The 13,241-nt window shown below is 37.2% G+C and overlaps 1 protein-coding gene across 3 annotated transcripts in view; it reads right to left on the bottom strand.

The window, feature by feature from the left end:
* LOC115212167 (HORMA domain-containing protein 1-like) overlaps positions 1-13,241 on the bottom strand; it is a 557,209-nt gene that overhangs the window by 466,047 nt on the left and 77,921 nt on the right. For all 3 annotated transcript variants that reach the window (XM_036502711.1, XM_036502710.1, XM_036502712.1), the window contains one exon: positions 3,516-3,602. In XM_036502711.1, the coding sequence (XP_036358604.1) occupies positions 3,516-3,557 (42 nt within the window). In that variant the 5' untranslated portion in view covers positions 3,558-3,602. The remainder of the gene's footprint in view (positions 1-3,515; positions 3,603-13,241) is intronic.

Below are 13,241 nucleotides of genomic sequence, written 5' to 3'. Positions count from 1 at the left end.
CTTCACGGTAGTGAAACATGGGCCGTGACTGCAGAGGACATGCGTAGACTTGAAAGAAATGAAGCTAGCATGATCCGCTGGATGTGTAATGTCAGTGTGAATGCAAGACAGAGTGTAAGCACCCTGAGAGAAATGCTAGACATAAGAAGCATCAGATGTGGTGTGCAAGAGCGACGCTTGCGATGGTATGGTCATGTACTGCGGATGGATGAGGAGAGATGTGTGAAGAAGTGCCGCTCTCAAACAGTTGAAGGAATCAGGGGGAGAGGTAGACCCAGGAAGACATGGGATGAGGTAGTCAAGCATGACCTCAGAGCGTTGGGCCTCACTGAGGCAATGGCGAAGGACCGAGATCTTTGGAGATGTGCTGTGACTGCAAAGACCCGGGATGCTTCCGGCACCAGTTCCGCATAGCCCCTGCCCATTCAAAGTACCTTGGATCCCAGAACATCTCGCTGTGCTTGAGGAGACCTGTTGAGTCAAGTGCATGTACATGAACATTGAAACAAATATCAATGGAAATAGTAGTTGTGATACCTGTGCCGGTGGCACATAAAAAGCACCATCCGAACGTGGCCGTTACCAGCGCCGCCCCGACTGGCTTCTGTGCCGGTGGCACATAAAAAGCACCATCCGAACGTGGCCGATGCCAGCGCCACCTCGACTGGCTTCTGTGCCAGAGGCACATAAAAAGCACCATCCGAACGTGGCTGATGCCAGCGCTGCCTTGGCTGGCTTCCGTGTCGGTGGCACGTTAAAAGCACCAACCGATCGTGGCCGATGCCAGACCCCACTGGCACCTGTGCAGGTGGCACGTAAAAAGCACCCACTACACTCGCGGAGTGGTTGGCATTAGGAAGGGCATCCAGCTGTAGAAACACTGCCAGATCAGACTGGAGCCTGGTGCAGCCCCTGGCTTCCCAGACCCCGCAGTGCTTGAGGAGACCTGTTGAGTCAAGTACATGAGCATCGAAATAAATATCAATGGAAATAGTACACAAAGAGTACACAAATGAAGAACTCAAATTTTGCATTTCGTAACTTCACAACAGACTGGCACTGCCTAGAGACCAGCATTGCTGCTGGCTGCACAATATGTCACATAGTTTATTGTAGCCACAGTGATGGTTTTGAAAGCAACAGACATTTCAGAACAAATGGCCTATATACAGTCACCTACAAAAGCCTTCATGGCTAATCTGATACTTCTATCTATAGATAAGTGGATCATGCAGAATGCCATTTCAAGGCTAGACAAGCTAATAAAGTAGTCAAGGATGCAGTTCAGAGCAAAAAAGTTATGCAGTCCGACATTTATTAAGGAAATACAGAAAGAAATGAAATCTAAAATAATAGAAGTTGAGAGAAAAATAAGTTGCAATGGAATATGGAAATGGTGCAATCACAACTAAGTTTTTTTTTATTAATTCATCCTATGGTACTTTGCTGTTCCCTGGTGAGATGGAACATATCAAAGAATGATAAATGCAGATGTGGTGAAGTAGGAACACTGGAACATATTCTTTCAGAGTCTTCACTGGCACTGGAAGATATACCTGGAGACACAGTCTAGTTCTTGAGATCCTCTTCAATGCTGCAGAGAACCAAATGGCTCTAATCAACAGTGGAAAGAAACTGCAGAAGAAACAACCAAAGATGTCATTACCTTCATGTGTCCAGGACAGCAGATCCATTTGAAGAAGAAACTTCCTATGAACAATGAAATGCGCAATGGTTATTGAGAGATGACTGCAGATTTCCTGTAAACAATTCAAAGTGGAACAGCTATTGTGAGGTGCCAATAATTCATGCCATTCCAGGAACCTGATATTATCTCTTATTTTTTACTTGTTTCAGTTATTAGACTGTGGCCATGCTGGGGCTCTGCCTTCAATAATTTTAGCTGAACAAAATGACTCAGTACAATAATACTTCACTTTATGAGACCCCAGGTTTACAAGTTACATTTTTCAAGCAGAAGATCTAAATTTTAATAAAAGTGCAAAAGTTTCTACTATTATAACAAATGCTTCACCATGTTACCAAGAAATTTATAGAGTGGAAAAAAGTTTTTTCTAAGCAAACAACTCTAGACTTGTTTTTAAAAAAAAAATCTACCAGTCGATCGATGAGAGCTTGTGAATTGGCAATCACGTCTACAAGTAATAGCGTGCATGAGTCTAGTGCAAGTGAAAGTAATTCAGAAAATGATTAGAATAATATTTTTTATTATAAATGATCTTGACATTCTTTTTACTTTACATAAAATATTCTTTACTGTTGTTTTATTGCCATTCATTCATGAGTATTATAAATTTTATAGATAAAATATTTTTCTGGGAATAAATTACGATTTATAACATTGCTACTATGGGAACAAATTAACTCGTATATTGAGGCATTACTGTATTGTTTTAAATTCTGGTACTTATTCTGTTGGTCTCTTTTGCTGAACTGCTAAGTTAGAGGGATGTAAACACACCAACACAGGTTGTCAAGTAGTGGTGAGACACACACACATTTATGAAAGGTTTCTTTCAATTTACTTCTACCAAATCCACTCACAAGGCTTTGGTGGATCTGAGACTATAGCGGAAGACACTTGTCCAACGTGCTACACAGTGGACTCAACCCAGAAACATGTGGTCAGGAAGCAAACTTTTTAACACAATGAAAATGAAAAACAATGAAGACATTGTAAAATATCATGAATTAACTATAGAAGAATTTGAACTCAGAAAGTGATATATGGAAGATGTTTAAAATATAATTTTCCTATTTTAATACATAATAAATTAAAATCTGTTCTCAATTATTTAATTCAGTTAGAAATTATTAGTGGCCAGTTTAATTTACTCTTAATAAGATTGTAAAAATGATTTTCTCGTCATATTTTTCATCTATATTTGCATAAACAACATTCACATACACGTGTGTGCGTATAAATATCATTTTATCTTATTCAGAAAACCATTTTCATTTATATTTTGCTTTATTACACACAGAAGGGTAAAATTCAACTGAGATTGGCAAAGAAACTACAACCACTGGCTTCCAGGTGCTATGTTTCTTCTTCATTTCTCTTCTCCCACTATTACAACAGACTCCGAAGTAACTAGTTACATATTTGCCACCAACCAGATTCATTTGACACAACTGCCTCTCTTTCCATGTCATCTCTATTGTGTTTCACTAATCAGAACAGCAAATCTCTAAAATCACTTACCTACCCAAATATTTTTCTGCAGATGTTAACTTACATATCTACCTCACCAGACTAGGAAAGACTGCAAAGATCATAGGTCCTGCTTCCCCTCAAATAAAAGGTGTGTGTGCATGTGCAGAAAAGAGAGAGAGAGAGAGAGTGTGTGTGTGTGTGTGTGTGTGTTACACATGCGCATGTGTAATTGTGTGTGTGTGTGTGTGTACACATGCGCATGTGTATGTGTAATTGTGTGTGTGAGTGAGTGCATGCATGCACATAATTTAGAAACAATATTTTAAGTTTGCTTTACCAGGCCTGTCTTTTCTTGTTTTACAGCAGTGAGGGTTGTCATTGTATCTGGACTTGTTGATACCACTGAGTAATCAACTTATATGTTCTGAAAGTGAAAATATATAATAAAAATAAATAAATGCATTTCACTATTGTGAAATGAATACATAGTTAAAGTGTTTTATTGGTGCATATAATTTTAAAATTTAAATTCACTTTACATATTTTATCAGCTGATACTAGAAGGAACAGTCAATTAGGACATTTGCTTAAAATAAGCAATAGCTCTTGTCATGATTATACTTACTATTAATCTTTTATCTTTTACTTGTTTCAGTCATTAGATTGCAGCCATGCTGGGGCAACACCTTGAAGAACATTTTAGTTGAATGAATTATTTTTTTTACTAATTTTTTTGTTAGCCTGGTGCTTATTCTTTTTGCCAAACTGCTATTTTACAGGGATGTAAACAAACCAACACTGGTTGTCAAGCAATGGTGGGGACAAACATAGGCACAAAGACACACACAAGTAAGCACATAAAAATGCAAAATAGGCGGAAAAAATAGTACTCGAATAGAGTAATTTGCTTTTATTAAAGCTGCAAAATATTCATAAAACTGTTTCTCAGAATTTCATGTTCCTGTTCATCGGGCAGTTGTTATGAATACTGAATTAATATCATGATTGTACATGGAATATAAAGTTATGTAATATAATTCAAATCAACGAATAAGCATTTAGATTTCAATGGGTGGCAGGTTTTCAAAATATAATGGTGTAATTTTCATTACAAGTTGCTATATACAGGGTATCCATAAAGTCTCTTTACAATTTAAAAAAATTATTACAAAGGCAGTTGATGAGATATTTTAACCAGATTTGTTTTATTTTAATAACTGTTTATTAAAGTTTTTATTGATATTAAATTTTTTGTGTTTCAGATACTCTGTTGATGGAAGGGAACTGATTCACTGAACCCCTATAAAATGGCTACTCCTCATGAAAAGGAACAATGTGTATCCTGGTTTATTGAGACAAAATTGGATGTTCAGACTCAATGAAACTACAGAACTAAGTATGGAAGAGATCCACCATCGTGTCCTTCAATTAGTGCATGGCACAAGAAATTTATGGAGAGAGTGAATGTGTGGTGTGGAATCACGTGCAATCGAACAATTGGTCCATTTTTCTTCAATGAGGCAACAATTACTGCAGATGTTTACCTCGACCTTCTGACCGAATATGTGGCACCACAACTGACTGATTTACAACCAACCATCATTTTCCAGCAGGATGGTGCACCACCACATTGGGGACGGCATGTTCGTCAGTTCCTGAATCAAACATTTACAGACCGATGGATTGGAAGGGGTGAGCCAATTCCAAGGCCACCATGTTCGCCAGATATCACTCCCTTAGACTTCTTTTTATGGGGTTATGTAAAAGATATTGTGTATCAAACAAAGATTTGGGACATTGCTGACTTGAAGCAAAGGATTCGTCATGTCATTGCCACTGTTGATGAGGCTATCTACAGCAAACATAGCAAGAAATCAAGTACCATCTTGATGTGCTTCACATAATTAATGGTGCCCATATTGAGGTCTATTAAATAACAGTTAAAAAAACTTTAATAAACAATTATTACAATAAAACAAATCTGGTTAAGATATCTTGTCAACCTTTGTAATAAAATTTTAAAATTGTAAAGAGACTTTATGGACACCCTGTATGTATAAAATCCTTTGTATCTCTGTCTGTTCCCAATGCATTCTAAAACGGCTCAATCAAATTTCACATGGTAATACTACCACACCCCAAGAGTGTCAACATATAATTTTTTTTTATTAAAACAATACAACATTGGTAATAGTTCCGTATTACGTCTCAAAGCTTGAAGAATACAAGTGAAACCTTCAACGGATTAATAGTTATAGATAGTTTCACTTTTATATTGCTTCACTTTTAATAGTTTCACCATGTATATAAATACATATATGTATATGAATATATATATATGTATATTTGTATATATGCACATGTATGCATATGTATATATATATATATATATATTATATATATATATTTGTATATATGCACATGTATGCATATGTATATATATATATATATATATATATATATTATATATTATTTATATTACATATATATATATATATATGCGTGTATATGTATCTATGTATATATATTTATATATTATTTATATTACATATATATATATATGTATATATGCACATGTATGCATATGTATATATATATATATATATATATATATATATATATATATATATATATATATATATATATGTATGTATGTATGTATGTATATCTTTGTATATATACACATGTATGTATGTATATATATATATATGTATGTATATATATATATGTGTGTGTGTATATATGTGTATGTATATATATATATATGCGTGTATATGTATATATGCATATATATTTATATATTATTTATATTATTATATGATTGATTGTGCCACGCATCCATTTCCAAGTAAGTTTTATCTTAATAATTTTGATGACACTTTCTATCTCTTTCTTTTTCTCTTTCCCTCTCCTCTTTCATTTCCTCTCTCTTCCTTTCTCTAATTTGCTTTATCTCTCCTTCTCCCCCTTTCATATTTTTCTCTCTCATCCCTTCTCTAATTCTTTTCCTCCCCACTTCACTGTTCTCTGTCTGTCCTTCTCTCTTCTACCATTGCTCTTTTGATTGCTCGCACGTGACCATCAGCCATCTTTCTTTTCCTAACTTGAATTTCTTTCTTTGTGATCAGCCACAGGGATAAGATGCATTCTTGTCTGTTACCTGTCAGAGCTTGTTCCTCCGCGTTCACCAACTTACCTCATTCAGCCTTAACTGCCCCTCTTTGTTTTCACCGTCCTGTTTTTGTTACCAACTTTGACCCTCCGCAAAATCCCAAATTTTATTTAATTTGCCTTGCGGGAACAGCTGTTTTGTCAAAAACATATCTTGTCATGAATTTCTCAAAATAGTAGAAAGACAGCCAACAACTGATGAAGGGTCATTTTTTTATGTTGCTTGTCTTGTTTTCTATTTGTTTCTTTTGTTGTTCACAAAAAAGTTCGCATTCCATGTTTTCCTATTTTGTATTTTATGTTTACATTCTGGTATCCTGTGCCCATATATGTAAGTGTATATACATATGTATGTAAGTATGTACATATATGTATGTATATATGCATATATATTTATATATTATTTATATTACATATATATATATATATACATACGTGTGTGTGTGTGTGTATATATATGTATATATATATGCGTGTGTGAATATATCTATGTATGTATATATGTGTGTGTGTATATACATATATATATATATGCGTATGTGTGTGTGTGTGTATATCATCATCATCATCATCATCATCATCGTTTAGCGTCCGTTTTCCATGCTAGCATGGGTTGGACGGTATATATATATATATCATCAACATCATTTAATGTCTGTTTTCCATGCTGGCATGGGTTGGACAGTTTGACTGGTGACTGGCAAGCCAGGAGGCTGCACCAGACTCCAATCTGATCTGGCAATATTTCTACAGCAGGATGCCCTTCCTAACACCTACCACTCTGAGAGTGTAGTGTGTGCTTTTTACGTGCCACCAGCACGGGACCCAGTCAGTCAACGACCCACGCATGAATGGTGTTTATTGTGTGCCACTAGCACAGGAGCCAGTCAGGTGGCACTGGCAGCAACTACAACTAAAATTTCCATTTTTGATTTCAATTTGATTGAGATTCTGATTTTGATTTTACTTGACTCAATAGGTCTCCTCAAGCAGAGTGTCGTCCGATGATTCAAATACGTGTGCTGGTTATGCGACACTGGTATAGGCTATGGCTGTGATCACACTTTACTTGCTGGGTCTCCTCAACACAGCATATCTCCAGAGGTCTTGGTCTCTTGTCATTGCATCTGTGAGGCCCAACGTTGGAAGGTGTGCTTCACCACCTCACCCCATGTCTTCCTGGGTCTCCCTCTTCTACAGGTTCCTTTAACTGTTAGGGAGTGACACTTCTTCACACAACTCACCTCATCCATATGCAGCACATGACCATACCAGCACTGTCATCTCTCTTGCACACCACATCTGATGCTTCTTAAGTCCAACATTTCTTTCAGAGTACTTACACTGTGTTGTGTGTGTACACTGACATTACACTTCCAGCGAATCATACTAGCTTCATTTCATTCAAGCCTATGTATGTCCTCAACAGTCAAGGTTTATGTTTCACTGCCGTACACACACATGCAGTCTACCTTTCACTCTGAGTGAGAGGTCCTTTGTGACCAGTAGAGGTAAGAGCTTTCTGAACTTTGCCCAGGCTATTCTTATTCTAGTGGCAACGCTCTCCGAGCATCCACCCCCACAGCAGAATTGGTCACCTAGGTAGCGGAAATTTTCAATTACATGTAGTTTCTCCCCCAAACATGTGATGGAACCTGTTTTCTGCGCCTCTTCGGTGTTTATTGCCCCTGTGCATCTGTCACACACAAAAGCTATCATCCCCGTTAACCTTCCTTTGATGTTGCTGCACCTCTTATGCATCCATAGATTACACTGGGTACATCTTATGGAGTTTCTACCTACACCTTTTCTACAGATCGAGCAGGACCATCTACCTGAAGGGGTTTGTGATCTGTTCGCCCTCCTACTTACTAGGACTTTGGTTTTTTGCAACATTGACTCTAAGGCCCTCCAATTTCCAACCTTGCTTCCACACCTGAAATTTCTTCACTTCACTAGTTCTGGTAGTGATTCAGCTATGACAGCAAGGTCATCAGCATAGAGGAGCTCCCAGGGGCAGCCTGTCTTGAATTCCTCTGTTATTGCCTGGAGGACTATGATGAATAAGAGAAGTCTGAGGACCGATCCTTGGTGAACCCCTACTTCAACCAAGAATTCTTCACTATACTCCTTGCAACCCTTACCTTACTGAGAGCATACTTGTACAGCCCTTATTAACCACTCATCTATTCCTAGTTTCCACATTGCCCACCAAATTAGGGATCAGGGGACCCTGTCAAATGCTTTCTCCAAGTCAACAAATGCCAAGTATCTTTGGCTAGGTATTTCTTCTGCAGTTACCAGAAATATAGCATCACTGGTGCTTCTACCTGGCATAAAACCAAACTGCATCTAATCTAAGCAGGCTCTCTCCCTAATTAATTGGACTATGACCCTCCCCATAACCTTCATCACCTGATCCAGCAGTTTGATACCCCTGTACTTATTTCTATCTAAAACATCACCTTTACCTTTGTAGCAGTTGATTAAGGTGCTGCTATGCCAGTCATTGGGTATGACTCCGTAAACTACCTGATTTACAATATATGTGACTAGACCATAACCCATATGACCAGATATTTTAAGCATCTCAGCAGTGATTCCTGATGGACCAGGGACTTTTCCTGACTTCATATCTTTAATTGCTTTATCTACCAGGGTACTATCGATTCAGGTAGCTGGCCCCTCGACTGGGTCAACATTTGGCAAGCTCTCCTCCTCCCATTCATTTCCCACATCCAGCAGCCTTTCATAATGACATCTCCAAGCCTCTTTCTTTACAGAATCATCAATAGCAAGTGCACCACCATCCATGCGGACACATTTCTCTCCTGTAACATCACAATTTTCTCTCACACACTGTCTTGCAATCGGAAATACTTCAGTTCTTTGATACTCACATCACTAAACATTGGCAAATTTCTTTTCTGCTTCACCCTTGGCTATATATACCTGTCTCCCAGCCCCACTTCTGGGTATCTGGTACAGTTCTCCGCTACCCCCCACTCTTCCAGGTTTTCCAGGCCTGTTTCTTTGCTCTAATAGCCTTGTCTACCATATTATTCCACCACCATGTTACCTTAGGTCTGGAAGGGACTTTGCACCAGTTGCAGATTTGGTCAGTGGTGCTCAGTAAGCTGTCATGTAGGAATTTCTAGTTACCCTCTATATCCAAAGTCTGTAGCTCCTCCTCTCTCACATCAAATTTCTCAATGAGAATGTCCCTAAATCGTTGATCATGTGATGTTCTTTAGCTTCAAAATCTTTCTTTTCTAGATTGGTTGGCTTTTTGGCATCCTTCTGGCCTCAAGCCTAAAGTCAATAATGACTAGTCTATGCTGGGGGATACATTCTTCACCAGGGTGGGTCTTTGTATTTCAGAGTAACTAATCATCCCACAGTCTAGTGAGGCTGAAATGAATATGGTTAGCAGAGTCGCCTGATTGATAGGTTATCAGGTGGCTGTCTGGCTTCCTGAATTTGGCGTTGCAGATCAATAGGTTGCTTGCATCACAGAACTCCAGGAGCCTAGTTCCATCTTTGTTTCAGGAACCAATTCCATGACCCCCATAAACACCATAGAAGATACCAGGTTGCTGTCAGACACACCCATTAAAATCTCCAGCAGCAAAGAAGAGGTCATTGCCACTTATCTTTGAGGTAGCCTGTAGAAGGCTGTCATAAAATTGGTCCTTCTGATCATTTGGTAAGCCCACTTATGGGGCATAGGCAGAGATAATTGTAGCTATACTATTCTACAAGACTAGCTTGAGCTTAAACACTCTATCACATACCCTGACTACTTTTATGACCTTATCTACCCATTTCTATGCAAGGAGTATGCTTACATCTCCTACTCCATCACTGTTACCTTCTCAGAAGATTTTATACCTATGTGCCTTGCCTGTGAGGACCCTGACTGAAGCTCTTCTCTATCTTACCTCTTGTATGCAGCATACATCAACATGACTCTACTCAAGTATCTCTACAATCTCACTAGACTTACCTTTCAATGTGCTTACATTGACAGTGCCAACTTTAAAAACTGGGAAAGGAATGTAGGAGGAGGCATGGGAAGGGGAGATGTTATTCAGTGCCTGAAAAAAAGGTCTCCATGTTTGTTTGATAGTCATGCTACACCTGTTCTCACTTTTGACCTGTCATCGTTCAAACATTCAAGCATGTTAAAATTTTTGCCCCTACCAGGAGTAGGTGTAAGTATTAGCGATGTTGTAAGTATAAGCGTTATAAATATCATAAATTTAAGCTTTACTGGTGATGCAGATATAAGTATACATAAATAAAAATTGATAAAAGTAAATATGAATATCAATATGCCAATGTTAGATTTTGTAGGTGGGCCGCTAGACTAGTTGCGTTTGTCCTGGGAGAGAGAGAGAAGGGAGGCGAAATTGCAGGTATGATAGAGGATACTACCAGTGAGGGAGGAAGTTTCCAGTGAGAGAAGAGAGATATCCAGGATTAGGAGGGGGTGCACCATAAACAAGCAAGGGTTAATGTAAGAGACAATACGAAAAAATATGTAGCCAACTTGGGAACACAGGAGGGAAGGAGAACTAAGGGTATCGGAGAGATTTCATTTGGAAATTACATAAAGAATTAAGGAGAAAACTAAGGCTGAGAGAGGGAGGTTAGGAAGTTATATATTGAAGAGTCAATTTAAATAATTAGCTTACGAAAGTAGATATTAATAAATAATGCATATTAATATTGAATGAATGAGTGATAAGATTGAAAAAACAAGAGAATATCTTAGCTTTCCAGGGCATAACTAGGTGCCAATCGATACCAACACTTGAATGAGTTGCATGAAAATCTGAGAAGGGAAACATATGAGAAAGGTATTTATATATATATATGCTACGACAGGAAGTGGACATTATGAATGAGCATTTTCGCCCTGGGTAGTAGAGAATAGCAAAGAGAGTAGCAGAGAATAGCACAAGAGCCCATAGTAATAGGAAGGATTAAGAGATAGTACAAAAAATATATATTCAATATATATTATATAATATATGTGTGTGTGTATGTGTGTATATATATGTGTGTGTATATATGTATATGTGTGTATATATGCATAGGTATATCTGTGTATATATATATACACACACACATATACATATGGTGCTGTGTTTACAATGTTATTTCCAAAGAGTAACAGTTATAGTTTCACTTTTATTCTTTTATATTGTTTGACTTTTGATAGTTTCACTATGCGTATATACATGTATGTATGTATATATGTATATTATCTATATATATATAAAACTGAGAATGTGTGTCTGTCTGTCTGTCTGTTTCCCTAAAACTTGAGAACTACACAACCAATTTCATACAAATTTTACACATGCCTTACTTAGGGTCCGGGGAGTGTCATCGGCAAAAACAATTTTTTAACTTTTTCCCTAGGGCGACCCCACAGCAATATCATATCTTCTTCACTATTTCAGTATTACGTGTTAAAAGTGAAACAAAAACGTTTCTCTATTTTATGTCAGATACTTTCACTTTAACAATAAAAATTAGAGATAATAATAACAATTGAATTATATGTAGTAAGTAATAATTAAAATCAAACTAAAGTATAATATAATCGTAACATAACAAGTAAAAATAGCAATAGGTATAAAATAGCATCAATGACTTGAACTTGAATAAGTGGTTTCAGATGAAAGGGAATAAATTAAAAATAAAATTAATGCGCAGAAATGGAATAGTCCAGATGGAGCTGTGCACATACCCTTTACCACGGCTTTTACATTAGATTATCTGCTAATTAGCTAGCATTAAGTATCTATATGAAGTTTGGCTGTATGTACTGTCTGTTTTCTCGAACAGCCGCTTCTATTGAGTACTGCTGTTGGTTTACTTCTTATACATAAAGGACTATAGCTTCAACTGCGTACTGCCTTTTGATTCACCGTAAGGTTTGTTGTTATTATTATTACTGTTTAATTATTGTTATCACGTTTGTTGGTTCCTCGTAAGGGAAACGTTGTTGTGTTGCATTTGTTAAATAATTGTAAACTGTAACCCTCCCCCTTTGGGAGAAGGAGCTTTGGTTATTGTTGAAAAATTGAATTGTGTCCCTGTTTGGGGAAATTGACAATATTTTCACCATTTACACGGAAGCATTTTTGTTAGAATGCCTTCGATAGAAGAAAGTCCAAAAATGAATTTCGCTGCAGCCGTCAGCTGGCGCGAACTCATTAAAATTAAAATGGAAGAAATACAAACCTATTTCGGATAGATCACCAACAAAGACGGTGAATCTAGGATAACACCACCAAATGAAATAAAAAATTAAATTAAAGAAAAGACTATTGTCTATAAAGTATACAATGTAGAGAAAAAAAAAGATTTGAACACCCGGAGGAAAGCACCATCGAAAAGTGTCTTGGTGCGACTATGAAAGATATCTAACCAGAGGCGGTAAATTCACCACAATAGAAGCAAGGTTTGAGTCAACAGAACATGCAAGGGAGTACTTGACTCGAACCTTGCAAAGTGGAAATATTTTATTTTTACCTTTATATCTGGGACATAGGACGTCCCGGATAAAAATTTAAAATGTCCCCCCAGAAGTAGAGGTAGGCTGGATTGTAGACACACTTCTATACAAGTGGGAGGACAAGATACAACTGATCGAAATTGCAAGAGACGAGCCTACAATTTCAGTCTGTTATATATTTTGAGTATTGTTATGACTAGCGATATCAAGATATGACTTTGTATTTTGTATTTTATGTGTAGATGTATATATATAGATGTACATGTAATATGTACACATATATATACACATATATACATGCACTAGCACTATGACCCGGCAACAACGGGTCATAATGCTAGTATATATATATATATGTAT

This window comes from Octopus sinensis, linkage group LG5 (genome assembly GCF_006345805.1).
Source record: "Octopus sinensis linkage group LG5, ASM634580v1, whole genome shotgun sequence".
Classification (NCBI taxonomy): Eukaryota; Metazoa; Mollusca; class Cephalopoda; order Octopoda; family Octopodidae; genus Octopus; species Octopus sinensis.
Note: the sequence above shows the minus strand (reverse complement) of the source record. Positions and strands in the feature narration are given on the sequence as shown.